Here is an 18,238-nt window from a genome sequence, read left to right as displayed (position 1 = left end):
TTGTGATTTTTTAAAGCACTGGCGATACCGCTTGTGCAATGATTCTCTATGAGAGAGTTCACATCTGAGTGGTTCGTTTGCGATCCGCTCAGCCCATTTTTGAGGCGATTTTGCCTCAATGGAAGGTAAAGGAAAACCGCAAAATGCTCACAAAATCGCTTTGTGCAGAGATTGCATTCACGTTTTTAAGAATAAATCCACTGTATTTATTCTTTTCCGGCTCAAAGAGTTCACTTCCTGACTTGCACCAGGGAGTGAATAAAAAAAAAAAACGCTCTGGAAAAGTGCTTAGAAAAGCGCTTTTCACAAAAACGCACCGCCCACCCAAGCACCTGGAATCGAAAAAATTGCATTGAAAAAAAGCCCAACGCAAACGCTAACGCGAGTGGAACGTAATGTGGCCTCATCAAGGATTAACCTTCATCCCAATCAGTAGCTGATACCCCCTTTCCCATGAGAAATCTTTACCTTTTCTCAAACAGATCATCAGGGGGTCTGTATGGCTGATATTGTGGTGAACCCCCCCCCCCCCCCCCCCCCCACCCACACACACACACAGTGTGATGTCAGGACCATGGTTCTGACTATTTCGCAGTCTGTGTACCTCTTTGCATTGTGGGAAATAACAGCTTTTTCTAACTGCCAAGCAAGCAGTACCTCTCTCTGTGCATAGAATTTTCAGTAATGAACATTCCATACAGATCACCTGGCAGAACTAAAGATGTTGCCCCCGTGACAGTTTCTCTTTAAATCCTGATTGTTCTTTGTCACTCTCAGGCATCGCTTTTCCAACACTGCGTGATGTAAATATGCCGCTGGTCTCCAACTCAAGATCTTGTTTGCGATGGACGGAGTCTTCTTAATGCTTTCTGACGCTGCTAGATCCAAGCAGAGATACCGAACAGCCTTGGCTTTAAACACATTTAAGTGGCCTGAGATCAGATACGTAGGATACGGACGTCCTTCCGGGACATTTTTCAGAAAACCAAGAAGATCCGAACATGAAATGCTGCTCAAAGCAGAACATCATGTCTACGGGTCATCTATTATTCATGTGGATCCATAGCATTCTCCCCACACTCTGTCCTCCCCATAGCCCCGCGTAATATGAGCAGTGTCACAGCACTCGTAACAGACACGCTAAAACGGCCACAATCACATTATTACAGCTTCCACGTGAATGGACAACTCAGTTTCCAGCAACATTTAGCTGAAGAAAAGAAACCCTGCAGTGCAGGGAAATGATGCAGAGAAGGGCAATTAGATTAATTAAGGACATGCAGAGGGATGTATACAGATTGAATTGATGCAAATAATCTGGGTGCCCATTCATTTCAGTGATGAGTACTGGCAGAAGGTTCATCCTATATACTAAACGACGCACATGCATGCGCACACCTCAACCATCGCCTACAATGCGAACACCACCTACAGTGCAAGCGCCATCTCCGCTCAAAGCTTACTGCCAGTGAAAGCCTGTGCACACACCACAACCTCTGCCTACAGCCTGAATATCACCCTGACACCTACAATGCGACCGCCAGCTCCCCCCAAAGCTTACCGCTGCCCAAAGCCTGTGCGCACACCACAACCGCTGCCTACACCCTGAATGCCACCCTGACACCTAAAATGTGACTGCCAGCTCCGCCCAAAGCTTACCGCTGCCCAAAGCCTGTGAGCACACCACAACCTCTGCCTACAGCCTGAATGCCACCCTGCCAACGACAACGTGACCGCCAGCTCCGCCCAAAGCTTACTGCTGCCCAAAGCCTGTGCGCACACCACAACCTCTGCCTACAGCCTGAATGCCACCCTGACACCTAAAATGTGACCGCCAGCTCCGCCCAAAGCTTACCGCTGCCCAAAGCCTGTGCGCACACCACAACCGCTGCCTACAGCCTGAATGCCACCCTGACACCTAAAATGTGACCGCCAGCTCCGCCCAAAGCTTACTGCTGCCCAAAGCCTGTGCGCACACCACAACCGCTGCCTACAGCCTGAATGCCACCCTGACACCTAAAATGTGACCGCCAGCTCCCCCCAAAGCTTACCGCTGCCCAAAGCCTGTGCGCACACCACAACCGCTGCCTACAGCCTGAATGCCACCCTGACACCTAAAATGTGACCGCCAGCTCTGCCCAAAGCTTACCGTTGCCCAAAGCCTGTGCGCACACCACAACCGCTGCCTACAGCCTGAATATCACCCTGACACCTACAATGTGACCGCCAGCTCCGCCCAAAGCTTACCTCTGCCCAAAGCCTGTGCACACACCACAACCTCTGCCTACAGCCTGAATGCCACCTTGGCACCTACAATGTGACCGCCAGCTCCGCCCAAAGCTTACCGCTGCCCAAAGCCTGTGCGCACACCACAACCTCTGCCTACAGCCTGAATGCCACCCTGCCAACGACAATGTGACCGCCAGCTCCGCCCAAAGCTTACTGCTGCCCAAAGCCTGTGCGCACACCACAACCACTGCCTACAGCCTGAATGCCACCCTGACACCTAAAATGTGACCGCCAGCTCCCCCCAAAGCTTACCGCTGCCCAAAGCCTGTGCGCACACCACAACCGCTGCCTACAGCCTGAATGCCACCCTGACACCTTAAATGTGACCGCCAGCTCCGCCCAAAGCTTACCGCTGCCCAAAGCCTGTGCGCACACCACAACCTCTGCCTACAGCCTGAATATCACCCTGACACCTACAATGTGACCGCCAGCTCCGCCCAAAGCTTACCGCTGCCCAAAGCCTGTGCACACACCACAACCTCTGCCTACAGCCTGAATGCCACCTTGGCACCTACAATGTGACCGCCAGCTTCGCCCAAAGCTTACCGCTGCCCAAAGCCTGTGCACACACTACAACCTCTGCCTACAGCCTGAATATCACCCTGACACCTACAATGTGACCGCCAGCTCCGCCCAAAGCTTACCGCTGCCCAAAGCCTGTGCGCACACCACAACCTCTGCCTACAGCCTGAATATCACCCTGACACCTACAATGTTACCGCCAGCTCCGCCCAAAGCTTACCGCTGCCCAAACCCTGTGCACACATTACATCCTCTGCCTACATCTTGAATATCACCCTGACACCTACAATGTGACCGCCAGCTCCGCCCAAAGCTTACCGCTGCTAAAGCCTGTGCGCACACCACAACCTCTGCCTACAGCCTGAATATCACCCTGACACCTAAAATGTGACCGCCAGCTCCGCCCAAAGCTTACCGCTGCCCAAAGCCTGTGCGCACACCACAACCGCTGCCTACAGCCTGAATGCCACCCTGACACCTAAAATGTGACCGCCAGCTCCGCCCAAAGCTTACCGCTGCCCAAAGCCTGTGCGCACACCACAACCGCTGCCTACAGCCTGAATGCCACCCTGACACCTAAAATGTGACCGCCAGCTCCGCCCAAAGCTTACCGCTGCCCAAAGCCTGTGAGCACACTATAACCTCTGCCTACGGCCTGAATATCACCCTGACACCTACAATGTGACCGCCAGCTCCGCCCAAAGCTTACTGCTGCCCAAAGCCTGTGCACACACCACCACCTCTGCCTACAGCCTGAATGCCACCCTGACACCTAAAATGTGACCGCCAGCTCCGCCCAAAGCTTACCGCTGCCCAAAGCCTGTGCGCACACCACAACCTCTGCCTACAGCCTGAATGCCACCCTGGCACCTACAATGTGACCGCCAGCTCCGCCCAAAGCTTACCGCTGCCCAAAGCCTGTGCACACACCACAACCTCTGCCTACAGCCTGAATGCCACCCTGGCACCTACAATGTGACCGCCAGCTCCGCCCAAAGCTTACTGCTGCCCAAAGCCTGTGCACACACTACAACCTCTGCCTACAGCCTGAATATCACCCTGACACCTACAATGTGACCGCCAGCTCCGCCCAAAGCTTATCACCGCCCAAAGCCTGTGCGCACACCACAACCTCTGCCTACAGCCTGAATGCCACCCTGACACCTATAATGTGACCGCCAGATCCGCCCAAAGCTTACCACCGCCCAAAGCCTGTGCACACAAACAACAACCGCTGCCTACAACCCGAACATCACCCCGCCACCAACAACGCCAACGCCACCTCCGCCCAAAGCTTACCGCTACCCAAAGCCTGTACGCACACCACAACCTCTGCCTACAGCCTGAATGCCACCCTGACACCTACAATGTGACCGCCAGCTCCGCCCAAAGCTTACTGCTGCCCAAAGCCTGTGCGCACACACCACAACCTCTGCCTACAACCTGAATGCCACCCTGCCAACAACAATGTGACTGCCAGCTCCGCCCAAAGCTTACCGCTGCCTAAAGCCTGTGCGCACACCACAACCTCTACCTACAGCCTGAATGCCACCCTGACACCTACAATGTGACCGCCAGCTCCGCCCAAAGCTTACCGCTGCCCAAAGCCTGTGCGCACACCACAACCTCTACCTACAGCCTGAATGCCACCCTGACACCTACAATGTGACCGCCAGCTCCGCCCAAAGCTTACTGCTGCCCAAAGCCTGTGCGCACACCACAACCTCTGCCTACAGCCTGAATGTCACCCTGCCAATAACAATGTGACCGACACCTCCACCCAAATCTTACCACCGCCCAAAGCCTTTGCGCACAAACAACAACCGCTGCCTACAACCCGAACATCACCCTGCCACCAACAACGCCAACGCCACCTCCGCCCAAAGCCTGTGCACACACACCAGAACCTCTGCCTGCAACATGAACATCACCGCACCACCAAACCCAACTGCCACCTCTGCTCAAAGCTTACTGCTGCCCAAAGTCTGTGAGCACACAGCACAATCGTTGCCTACAACCTGAATGCCACCCTTCCACCTACAATGCGACAACACTTCCTCCCAAAGCTTACCGCCGCCCAATGCCTGTGCGCCTACAACACAACATTACCCCGCCACCTCTGCACAAAGTCTACAGCCACCCAAAGCCTGTGTGTACACCCAGGGCCAGGCCGAGGCAGAGGCGAGAGAAGCTTCAGCCACAGGGCGCAGTGTAGGAGGGGGCGCAAAACTCACTCTGCTATCATTCCCCTATTGTGCTTAAAGCTGAGAGAAATAAGAAAAGGAGATACATGGCAGTGACTGCAAGCCAGATAGCTAGAGATGAAGGTGTTGGGGGCCCTGGGGAGCCTCTTAGTGCAATAGCAATCAGTGTGCTGGAGGACCTGGTCCCGGCTCTGTGCACACACAACCGCCGCAGTGCGTCTGCGCATAATTACATCGTTCGTTTAGTGTATAGGATTATTTATCATATGATAATGTAGCCTTCTTGACATGGTTTTGCATCACCAGTGTCTTTATTGCCTCAATCAACACCTAATGTAACTGAGAAAACACAATAGAGAGAGAGGGAAGGGGTGATGTATAGTGTAATGGTTTCACAACAGCTTGGAAAATGATGACCTGTGCTCACCGTGCGGGAAATAAATGTACAAGAGAAATGGTGCTAAGAAACAATTACGTCGAGATCTATATGTTTCATTTAACGCTGGTCACACATTTTTATGTTAAAAGATGTGAAATACGGAAAAGGAGCTACAGTATAATAAAGTATGAATGTGAAATAGTTTGCTTTTCATTAGTTTTAGGATGGAGCTGCATCAGCCGTCAGCAGGGTTGGGGTTTATACAGAGGCGTAGCTAGACTTTTCAGCGCGGGTCCATCTGAAAATGGCGCAGGAAGAAAAATGGCGCACCGTTCTGCCGATAAATGTATCATAAAACGCTATTTACCGTTTTAATGTAAATACAATAAAACGGTAAATTTCGTTTTATGCTACATTGATTGAAGAGCGGTGCACCATGAAAAACATGCAGGGGGCTGGGGGAGAGAGGCAGCGGGACACTAGCGGGCATAGGCAGCGGGACACTAGCGGGCATAGGCAGCGGGGGCTGGGGGAGAGAGGCAGCGGGGCTGGGGGAGAGATGCAGCGGGACACTAGCGGGCATAGGCAGCGGAACACTAGCGGGCATAGGCAGCGGGGGCTGGGGGAGAGAGGCAGCGGGACACTAGAGGGCATAGGCAGCGGATGTATGCAGAGGCATACGTTACCTTGTCCTGGGCCGGCGATCGCTCCTTTCCTCCGCTCCTTCCATTCGTTTGCTGTAGTCCCGCAGCCGGCCAATCACCATGCGGAGACTGAAGCCACATGATGGTGATTGGCCGGCTGCAGGACTACAGTAAACGAATGGAAGAAGTGAAGGAGCGGAGGGAAGGAGCGATCGGCGGCCCAGGACAAGGTAACGTATGCTTCTGCACACATCCTCCCCGCTGCCTATGCCCTCCAGTGTCCCACTGCCTCTCTCCTCCCCTGACCCCCGCTGTATTTTTGAACACTTAAGTGTAAGGCACGCTGCCTGCGCCATTTTTAACACTTATAACGCTAAATAGCGTTATATAATGTAAGTCTATGGGGCGCTCTTTTTATCCCCCTGGCGCTGTGCGCCATTTTTAACTGACCCGTTTCAGCGCGCCCCCCCTCTGGACAAATTGGGCATGGCCACGCAACAGAATGTGGTCATGGTCAAGGGTTTAGCCAAATGTACAAATGCTGTTTAGATAGCCAGATGTGCCCCCCTGGACCCCCTCTCCCCCCCCCCCCCCATTTAGATAGCCAAATGTGCCTCCCTTTAGATAGCCAAATGTGCCTCCCATACACACGAGGCACAGATGTCTGCAGTTGCATGGAGACAAGCAACAGTTGAAAGTCTCCAGCAACGACAGTTGTATACAAGCAACGATTGTATACACGCGGCAACAACCTGTCTGCAACATAGCGGAAACTGTTGCTCAGCAACTTCTGTCGCAGGTTCAATGAACTGTCGGACTCACAAGAGTTGCTAGAGACTAGCATACACACGACCGCACCGACTTGAGACTAGGGACGGTTGCTGCAACAACTGTTGCCGGGGATTGAACAAGTCAATCACCTGGAGACAGCTCTGATTATCAACAGTTGCTTGCGCGCGCCTCATACACATGGAGGACCTGTTGCCGCAACATGTGCGCGCCATGTGTTTCCAGCAACAGTTGTAGCTCTTGTGTATGGGCCTTTAAGCCTTGTTTAGATAGCCAGATGTCCCCTATAGTTAGCCAGATGTGCCCTCCTTGTTGTGCTGTTGTTAACACTTCTGCACACCTTTGCGGAGGGACAACAGAGTAACCAAGCAGCTCAGGGTGACCCAAACTACTCAGAATGTATAGGGGGATAAAAGGAACCAAAAAGCCCTCCTACTAAAAAAGCAAAGCTTGGTGTAATTGCCTTTTTAAGACAGAAGGAAATTTGTAATAATTCAGTTATAAGTGAACATTTGTGGTTACCCACAATGCACTACTACTAAGGGAGAGAAGCAGGCGCACTTTGGACAGCCAGCGAGCTGCCTCTCACTCACTTGGGGGTGCAGTGACCATGCTTTGCGCCCCCTTACAGTGCTGCACCCGGGGACAAGTGTCTCCCCTTGCCCACCCATAGCTACACCTCTGGGTATATAAATGGAAAGGCCATACATTTCATACGCTTTTTTGAGTGCTTACTTGTAAACAGACAGATCATTGATTGTTGCTGCTGAGTCTGATGCACATTTACTTTGGTGGTATGCAGGGCCAGTTTAAGCCACATGGGGACCCCAGAGAAAAATAACTTGGGGGGGGGGGGGGGGGAGCCATTAATGTCCATTCCAGGGACCTCTGAACCCTGCAGGTGGCCTTCTCCTTACGGATTCCGCTCATCAAGGTCCCCTCCAGGGGCTCCAATGCTGCTGCACCCCCCCAGGTGCCCCCCCCCATCTGCTCCCCCCATCAAGGTCCTCTCCAGGGGCTCCCATGCTGCTGCACCCCCCCAAGGTGGTCTCCACCTGTCTGCTCCCTCCCCCCAGTGTCCACTCTATGGCCCCCTTTGCCTCCGGACCCTGCAGATGGCCTTCCCCTGACTGCTCCTCCCATCAAAGTCTGCTCTCGGAGCCTCCATGCTGCTAGACCCCCCTCCCCCTGTCTGCTCTCCCCCTCCAGGGGCTCAATTGCTACTGGACCACCCCCAGGTGGCCTCTCCCGGACTGCTCCCCATGGCCCCCTCATGTTCAGCTGCCTTGAAATATCTCACCTGTCCTGGCAGCAGCTCCATCCCGATCTCCATCTTCAGCCACACTTCCTGCCTCTTCTCCATCCAGCGCATGGTTTTTACATATAGTATAACATATGCCGGATAGAGAAGACGCAGGCAGCGTGGCTGAAGACGGAGATCAGGGCAGAGCAGCCGCCGAGACAGGTGAGAGATTTCAAGGCAGCTGAAATACCAAACGTGCGGAGGCCACAGGCAGCAGTCAGGGGGAGGCCCCCAGGAGGGTCCGGCAGCGTGGAGGCCCTGGGAGCAGACTTCAATGGGGGGTAAGTCAACGGGAGGCTACCTGGGGGGTCCACCATCGCTCATAAACTACGCCAGTGCGAATCTACACGTCGTAGTTCCGCATCTACGCATCGTAGTTCGTAGGCGAAGTTTAAAAACTACGCTTACGCATTTACGTGTAGCCGTAGTACCGCTATGCGAAGCTTTGCCCGCTACGCGTAGTTGACGTGTGTATTGACGTGTGTAAACGTGTCTATTTTTCCGCGTACGGATCATTGTTTTTGATTGCGCATGCCCAGAAATATTATTGCCCCTTCTATGCGTATACAATTCCACATTGGAAGGTGGAATGTACGCATATAAGAGTTCACGCATGCGCATATTTGGCCGATTAATGCGGAACATTTTCCGCATAAGGGCATAAGCGTCCGCATACACTACGCTTCGCACTTTGCATAATTTCATATTTTACATAGTCTACAAAATGCATGCGTAGCGAATCTTTTGATTTTGAAGCCATAGTTTGCGAAGCGTAATTGTGTAAAACTACGCGTAGTTCCAGCATAGCAAAGTTGTCTAACTACGACCATCCCTGGGGCCCATGGAGCCATTGGGGGTCTGGGGCAATTTCCCCCTTTGCCTCAATGGCAGTACTGGCGCGTTGGGATGTAGTTTAGACACAGCTCACTTGATTGCTTCTCCAGCTGGATTCCAAGTTATTACCTCAGTAAATGTGCCTATACATCAGGCAACGTATGGGCAGACCAGATCAGGTTTTTGATAGAACAAGGAAAATTGCCAGTCGAGTACAAAAGTAATACACAGATGATAGATGGAAAAAAAATTATGCTACCTCCATAGAATGGAAATACCACACTGTGGCATCCACAACCGCTGGTGTATAGCAGGCCTATAGCTTTAAATTTTACATAGCCACATCAAACCCACATAGGCTTGCTATACACCACCGGTTCTGGATGCTGGCCTGGCTTACAGGGGCGAAAAGAGATAATTTGCATATTCAGTAGTGGTACATTGTGGGCAACTTATAGCTGAATTATTGCAAGTTTCCTTCTGTTTTCAGAAGGCAAATTACACCAAGCATTGCTTTTTAATTGGCGGGCCTATCGGTCTCTTTTATCCCCCTATACATTCTAAGTGGTTTGGGTCACCCGAGCTGCTTGGTTACTCAAAAAAACCTAGTGACATATTGAGCTATTGAACTCTGGTTGTCTCTGTGTTTTTTTTCCAAAGGTGTTCTTCACCCTACTTTGTGCTTTGTGCTTGTTGTACAGTACTTGCTTGCTCAGGGACCCCCATACCTGATCTGCATCTCTCTCTTCCAGGGACGTTTGTGTCAGCGTTCACCGTGTTGTGCGGAGCCAGAACAGACCTCCCCGACCGACACATATGCTGCGTCTTCTGGCTGAACATCGCTGCCGCCCTCATCCAGATCCTCACAGCCATCGTCATGGTCGGCTGGATCATGAGTATATTCTGGGGGATGGACATGGTCATCCTGGCGAGTAAGTAGCTCTGACAGATGATAAATACAGTCAACAGAGAACTACAACTGTCAGGCATTCACGGGTGTCAAACTCAAATACAAAGTGGGCCGGAATTGGACACTGGGGGCAAGTCGCGGGCCAACCTCAATGTGTAAGGGGCTGAAAGGACCAAAAAGCCCTCTTACTAAAAACGCATTGCAAAACAGTAATTTGCCTTTTTAAAACAGAAGGTATTTGCGATTATTCAGGGTGGAGTGAGCATAGGAGGTCTCCCACAATACATCACCGCTGAATATGCAAAGAATAGTGTTTTCAGTAAGAGGACCTTTTGGTACTTTTTAGCACCTTACACACTCCTAGGAGTTCTGGTTCACCATGAGCTTGCTGGGCAATCAGCTGATCATATGACTCAGTATAGAGCTCCAGTAGTCAGCAAGTTTTCTTCAAGTTAAATTCAGTGCAATCAGAAGCGCCTCCCATGAGGTCCTAGGTAGGACTGCTTTCTCTTATCATATAATTAGAAGCTCCTCCCATGAGGTCCTTAGCAGACTGCAGTCTCTTGTCATATAATTAGAAGCTCCTCCCACGAGGTCCTAGGCAGGGTTGCAGTCTCTTGTCATATTATACTATGCAGTATAGTCTTTGAGGCTCCTGGGAAATTGCTAGAGACAAGTTAAATACAACAACCACATTGCTTTTTTTGGAGGGCTGTGTCTTTGCTATGCTGCCACTCACCTCCCTCTTATTAAGTTCTACAGGTTTTCACATGGCATGGGCTTCTGCTCTTCCTGCTGCATTTCCTTCTGGGAGACGGAGTGGGTGTGACCAGACTGCTACTTACCCTCCCTCTGTAATGCATTGAATGGGATGTGGAGGTATTTGGAGATTTTCAGACACATCTCTCCCTCATTCTCACTGATACCAGTTTCTACCTTTGGTCCTTCTGAAAAGGTCAGGTCAGAGAGAGGCACACCTAGTTCCACCTCCCAGTGTTACTTCTTTACCTCTTATCTCTTGTGCATGTAAGAATCCTTTGATCTTACAGAACAGATGAGAAATGTATAAGGGGGAGAATGAGGAGAGAATACACGACCACACAAGTCCATGCAGTTACAGTATTTGGCCACAGAAGCAGAATTAAAATCTGTGTTTTTATCCTTATGCCATATATACTCTATTACCGTATGCAGTGGGGGAGGAAACTGGAGGTAGACAAATCTGGGAGGTTTTCCAAACACTTTAACAACACGCCAGCAAATAATACAGACTCTAATGCTGGGAATACACGGCTGGATTCTGAGCTATTTAGATGGCTCGATAGATAATTTCCGACACGTCCGATCTCCCGCCTGATCGTTTTGCCGCTCGATTCCGCATTGAGCACAATGGAAAAAGATAAGAAAAAGGAGCGGAAGATAAGAGAATCGCCTGCGGAATCCAGCGGGAGAATTGAGCTGCAGAATCAAGCCGTGTATGCCCAGCATAAAGCCCCATCTACATCATACAATTTTTTGTCCGATTCGATTTGATTCATTGATTTGTCCGATCGAATCAGACAAAAAATTGTATGGTGTAGATAAGGCTTAACAGGCAGAATGATTGTGTGACTCAGAGGTTCAGCGCTGCATTAGGAACACTTTTGTTAAAAAAATATTTCTGGAATTGCTCTAACTTCCTAAATGGGGTGCATATTATTTCGGCGCAGCTCAGTTCGGCGCGGTGAGAGCGAATGACGGCTCTCACCGATGCCGCTAAACTCCGAGGCGACGTTAAATACTATTCCCCCTCCAAGTTGTCGCAACTCGGAGGGAGATGTAATTCAGAATTACCGCTACGTGGGGTCCGCATCATCGCATTGCTGCTATGGGGCGCCCAGTTTTGGCAAAAGTTTCGAAATCAGCTGATCCATCCTAAATGTGTTTAGCCTAGGCTATGCTGTTACATAGCATTCCTCCTCAGAGCACAGTGGGAGACCAAATGTTGTTTCTGCTCACTTTGGAACACATAACAAAGAAACGTTCCGCAGTGATGCAGCTTGCCAGCAGTAAAGTTGTCACCACCTCTGATAGATTAAGACTAAAGCCTTGTGTACACACCCAACTAAAGTCTTTTTAGACGTCCAACAAACAACAGAGTTCACTGTGTTGGACAACAATCGTGTGCTAAAATGTAGCTAAATGACGGGAGGAGCGACCAAGGGGTCACATCTGCTGTCTATACTGAGGGGGTTACCTAATACTGGCGGCACCAAACTAGTCTAATCTCAGGTGATTGTGACTCCTAAGGCCGGCCTTGTGAGTGTGCTGATCCCACTACTCTGCACAGTGCCGGGAAGCATCACATATACATACAAGTTCTGATTCCAGACACTGACGCACTTCCCAGCTCGGCAAACAGATCCCGCCCCTCTTATCGTGGATTGTTCTGCCTCTATAACAAGCGTGGTGGAAACAGCATAAGAATGTGAGCTGCGATTATTAGCGGAGTGTTAATATAAATGCAGCTCCGTCCTATAAACATGTCACGAGGCAGAGGCCGCTGATGAGGAGTGGAGTTTACATAAAGCGCAATATACGCATATAAGGAATGTGGACTGTGTGTGGGGGAGATGTTCCCCTTTCTGCCCTGCACAGTAATTATCATATAACTCTGCAGTAATAGATCCTGCTTTATTTAAAGTGTTATTGTACTTGTAGTTAAAGTGAATGTCCTGGAACACACAAAAAAACAAAACAACCAGATACTAAAGGTGCATACACACATCAGACTATAGTCTTTGAAAAATGAAAGATCACAGACCAATCTTACCACCCTTCATGTAGTATGAGAGCCATACCTACACAGTCTATTCTATGGAGCTGAACTCCACATCAGAAAAAAATCTTTGCAAGATGCTGCACACACAGATGCTCTACAGACACAAAAGATCAGTATCTGCAAAAGATCTGTTCCTGCCAGTTGGCTGGCTATCCTGCTGTTCCTCAGCCTCTGATACCTTTAGCCCTAGACCCTGAACAAGCATGCAGCAGATCTAGGGTGACGATATTTTGATTTCCAAAAAAGAGGATGATCACAACAGCATGTGGGCGTGGTCATGGGTGGGGCCAAATATACAAGACCTTAGCAGTGTGCTGTCCAACTTCGCAGGCATGAAGGGCCGTTTTTTTTTTCCAGACCACATGGCGGAGGGCCGGCCGACCACAAAATGCAATCAGATTCGCAGAATATTTCCCCACAAATGCAATCTTATTGGCAGCACATTTCCCCACAAATGCAATCTTATTGGCAGCACATTTCCCCACAAATGCAATCTTATTGGCAGCACATTTCCCCACAAATGCAATCTTATTGGCAGCACATTTCCCCACAAATGCAATCTTATTGGCAGCACATTCCCCCACAAATGCAATCTTATTGGCAGCACATTTCAGATGGGCAGCACATTTCCCCACCAATGCAATGAGATGGACAGCACATTTCCCCACAAATGCAATGAGATGGGCAGCACATTTCCCCACAAATGCTATGAGATTGGCAGCACATTTCCCCACAAAAGGCTCTTTCCCCCATGCTGCGTGCGTCTGCCTAAATATACCTCCCTCTTTCCCCTCTGACCAAGTCACCAACGCAAAGAGTGCTACTGGACAGATTATTGGAGGGGATAACAAGATAACAGAGTGGCTGGAGAGGAAGGCAAGGGAGTCCACACACCTTGTGGAGCTGGTGGAAGCCCCAGGTAAGTATGAAAACAAAACTATTGAACATCTCAGAATTCCTTTAAAGGAAACCTGTAATGTCTTTAAAAAAAGTCACTTACCTGGAGCTCCTGCCAGCCCCCTGCAGCCTCCGTGGGTGCACGCCGTCTCTGAACGATCCACCAGTCCCCCGCCGCAGCTAAGTTTTGTTCTTGCGGACTTGCAAGTCAACATTCACTGCCCCTGGCCACACAAACGTCCTCATTCGCACTCCCATCACCAAGAGCATCCTGCACAGTACGAGAAAACCTTGCACTGCACCCGCGCAGGACACTCATGGCGAAGGGAACACAAACGTAGATGCGCATGGCCAGGGACATCGACTTGCGAGAATAAAACTTGGCTGCAACAGGAGACAAGAGGACTTTTTTTTTTTTAAGACATTACAGGATTAATAGCATATAACAAGCATGTATACAGGGTGTCTAACAAGTGTCCAGCTTGTGTTGAAGTACTGTGGCTGGCAAGGGCTTGGAGGTTTCTACACAGTGCACAGCATGCAGAACACTAGTAGTGGCTGAGGCTGCACTCTGCTTCTCCCTCTATTGTCAGCTCACCTCTCCCCCCTCCAATCTCAGCCTCCTCTCTCTGTCCTGTGTCAGGCTGTCCACTTTTCTTCTCCCCCTCCCATCTGAGGCTTCCTTATCTTATCGCGGCATTCCTATGCCTTGCTTTAATTTCACATACAGCGTGTGTGTTCTTGCCGCTGGCTTGTTTCCGCCTCCTCCCCCTAGCTGTCGGCACTTCCTAGCTCGCTTCTCCTGTAGTGTTGTCCGGATCATGAACGATTCGGATCTTTGATCTTTGATCTTTTGTGAGTCGAATCATCCAGATCATCAAAATGAACAGATTTGGATCAAAAGGGGTGGAGCCAGGAGCGGCACGCCCCCCTCTCTCAGCGGCCGGGCAGCGGGGTCCTGGAAGCAGAGCGGAGATGGATCGCTCAGTTGGAGGGGAGCCAGCCTTCCAGGGACAGGTAGTTGGGAGAGGGGACATGGGTGCCACTGCCAGATATGTGTGGAGCACACATACTGGCTATAACATGCTGCTGATTATAGGCTGTCTGTTGTAGTTGTGAACAAATGGAAACTTTTGGCTGAGAAGCACAGCTCAGTAACTCTGCTGGGCTGAATGAATGACAGGACAGGCACTGTGATTGCTGTGCAATATGATCCTCCTGCACTGCTCTAAACAGCTGCACTAATCTTCTCCCTAAATTTATGATGCGTTCGAGGTGAGAAAAGGGGAATGCTTTCTTTCTTTCTTTCTTTCACTGTGAGAAGTTTGCATTCAGAGGATACAGATGAACATATAGGTGAAATATATGTAAAGCATATGATTGCAATTGGGTATGGTGTGCAAAAAACATTTCTGCTCTCTGCTCACCCCTCTTCGAGTTTTTTATTGGTGTTTGTAGCTCTAAATTTGCATTAGTATTTGTCAGGGATGAGCTCCGGATGAATTCCGAATGGGTTTCATTCGGAATTCATCCGGATAATTAATGCAACTGAGCGGGTGGATGGGTGTTGGGGGGGTTAAACTTACTCAGCGGCCGTTTTCTTTAATCCGCCCCACGGCGGGTCCCAAGCCATGTCATACCACTACCATGCTTCCTCCTTCAGCCCGGAAGGAGGAAGCAGCGGTAGTCACGTCACGTGACATGGCTTGGAAGGTAAGTTTAACCCTCCCTCACCACCCGCTCAGGTGCATTCATTATCCAGATGAATTCCAAATGAAACCCATTCAGAATTCATCCGCATCTTATCCCTGATATTCTTAGCTCTGTCTTAACTAGCTAAAGACGCGGCGGAAGCCCCAGGCCAATTGGCATGAAGTCTTGGGGCGGGGTTTAGCAGGCACATCTCTGGATGAATGATCGCCGCTAGGAGACCACCGTTTATTTACATTGTACAGCGCTGCGATCTACAGTAACAACTGTACTGTGTCACACGGCTGTCCCCCTGGGAGGCACGAGAACGATCGGCTCTCATAGGCTGATGCCAATGAGAGCCGATCGCTGTGATTGGCTGGTGGGGGGAGGGATATATATATTATAAAAAAGGGCAACATTTATTAAAAAAAAATTAATAAAAAAAACAACAACAACAAAACATCCCAGGAGCGATCACAGCCCACCAACAGAAAGCTCTGTTGGTGGGCAGAATGGGGGGCGGAATCACTTGTGTGCTGAGATGTACGGCCCTGCAGCAAGGCCTTAAAGCTGAAGTGGCCTAAATTGTGAGAAATACCCTGGTCACTAGGGGGTGTAAGCCTACGGTCCTCAAGTGGTTAAAATACAATCATATCAGTTGTATTGTTTACATTAAAAAAATAACTGCTCACTACTCCAGTTCTCACTGTTTACCTGACAGGGTGGCACATGAGAAGCAGAACGTGGCGGGTGGGTGAGTGAGAAGGACTGTGCTCTCACCAGGTCTCAGTCAAATCGATCCACTGGACTGTTTGGGGGGCGCTGTACTCGCGCATAGATTTTTCAACAGAAGCAGTTATTATCAGCCACCTCAGCTGGGTTTCATCTAGCAGGTGTACAAGACTTTAGTAGGAGGGACAATAGAGACCAGGCTACATTTCCCAGCATCTCCACATCACTGTAGAATCCACACATGTAGATGAGGAGGTGGGCTTGCAGTTCACAGGAAGTAGGTAGTGAGCAACTTTAAGATCTCACTCTGCAAACAGGAAGTAACAGGGGCGTTGCTAGGATTTGAAGAGTTCCGGGGCACTTTTGAGCACTCCAGACGGAAAATGGGTGTGGCCACGCACCAGAATGTGGGTGTGGTCATGGGTTGAGCCACATTTACATGAACTTAACAGTTGCTTAAAGAGGAACTCCAGTGAAAATAATGTAATAAAAAAGTGCTTAATTTTTACAATAATTATGTATAAATGATTTAGTCATTGTTTGCCCATTGTAAAATCTTTTAAATCCCTGATTTACACTCTTGACATTTATTACATGGTGATATTTTTACTGTTGGCAGGTGATGTAGCTGCTGCTTGCTTTTTTGGCAGTTGGAAAGAGCTTTAAACAGCTATTTCCCACGATGCAACAAGGTTCACAGACAGGAAACTACCAGGAGTACCACGGTCCTCAGAGTTTCTTGTCGGAGGGGTTTCACCACAATATCAGCCATACAGCACCCCCTGATGGTCTGTTTGTGAAAAGGAATAGATTTCTCATGTAAAAGGGCGTATCAGCTACTGATTGGGATAAAGTTCAATTCTTGGTCGGAGTTTCTCTTTAAGTAGGCCTGCCCAGCAAAATGTTGGATGATGCTCCCTCTCCGTTAATACAATTCCCCCTGAGTTATGGCTTCTGTGCTGGCTGGTCTGGCTGGCTTGCTGCCTGATTATCTGGAAGTTCACCTATAGCAGTCCCTGGCCTTCTAGTGGACCCCCTCCCATTGGCCTCCCATTCAGGCACAACAACTCCCAGCATGCCCTCATAGAAGAACCACAGCTCCCTGCATGCCCCCATAAAGGCATCACAGCACTCAGCATACCCCAATTGATGCACCACAGCTCCAAGCATGCCTGCCATTGAGGCAACACAGCTGACTCTGCCTGGGGGACATCCAAGACACCCCAGATCTGGGGCACGTGCCACTAATCTTTGGGGCTAGCCAGGGGCGTTGCTAGCATCCTAAAAGATCCAGGGCACTTTTGGGCACTTCAGCCAAAACATGGCTAGGGCCACGCACCAGAATGTGGGTGTGGTCATGGGTGGAGCCATATTTACATGAACTTAACAGCAGTCTAAGCAGGCCTGCCCAGCAAAATGTTGGATGAAGCCCCCTCTCCATTAATGCAAAAAAATAAATAAATACGGCAAATAACATAAACAGGTAGTGACCCTTAACCTCCTTGCCGGTTTTCCCGACCTGAGCTCGGGGTAGAAAAAAGAAGCTGTTAGCGTTGATCCCGACCTCAGGTCGGGGTAGGCAGTGCAGTGCTTTACCTATCAGTTTTGGAGTCCCACGCGCGATCGCGCTGTGCAGCAGGACTCTAGCCTCTCTCCCCGGCAGTGTGGGGTCTTTCCCTGGCTACCGGGATCCCCATGTCCCCGGGGACCCGGCGGCCAATCGGAGCGGCGGTGGCGTCGTGACGTCATCAGGGCGGGGCTAATATTTAAAACGAACTTCTCTATATTAGAGAAATGTAGAGAAGTTCGTTTATATGTACATTAGCGCCATTTTGTGGTCAAAATGATAACTGCAGCGCTGGAGCACAGGAAGGTAATTTTTTTATTCTGCTGCAGATCTCCCTGTCAGAATGATTTTTTTTCAGGTTTTAGGGTCTGAATGAGTGAAAAAAAATTGCACCTCTTTTAGACCCTAAAATCTGGAAAGACTCAGACCGGCAAGGAGGTTAAAGAAAACCTAACCTGAAAATTAAAAGTAAAAAAAAACATACACAAGTCATACTTACCTCCTGTGTAGTCTACTCCTCAATCTCTTTCTCCTCTCCTGCGTCCTGTTTGTCCACTGTGATCAATGGAATTCCTCCATTTTGAAAATGGCCATTACACCATAACAGCTTTCTGGTCAGCACACAGTTAAACTGTAACATCGCCCACTTGAGCCA

At 49.8% G+C, this 18,238-nt stretch overlaps 1 protein-coding gene across 1 annotated transcript in view; it reads left to right on the top strand.

Moving 5' to 3' along the window:
• STUM (stum, mechanosensory transduction mediator homolog) overlaps positions 1-18,238 on the top strand; it is a 111,212-nt gene that overhangs the window by 67,987 nt on the left and 24,987 nt on the right. The window contains exon 2 of the mRNA XM_068232815.1: positions 9,717-9,896. Coding sequence (XP_068088916.1) covers positions 9,717-9,896 — 180 coding nt within the window. The remainder of the gene's footprint in view (positions 1-9,716; positions 9,897-18,238) is intronic.

The sequence above is a fragment of the Hyperolius riggenbachi genome, chromosome 4, assembly GCF_040937935.1.
Source record: "Hyperolius riggenbachi isolate aHypRig1 chromosome 4, aHypRig1.pri, whole genome shotgun sequence".
NCBI lineage: Eukaryota > Metazoa > Chordata > Amphibia > Anura > Hyperoliidae > Hyperolius > Hyperolius riggenbachi.
Note: the sequence above shows the minus strand (reverse complement) of the source record. Positions and strands in the feature narration are given on the sequence as shown.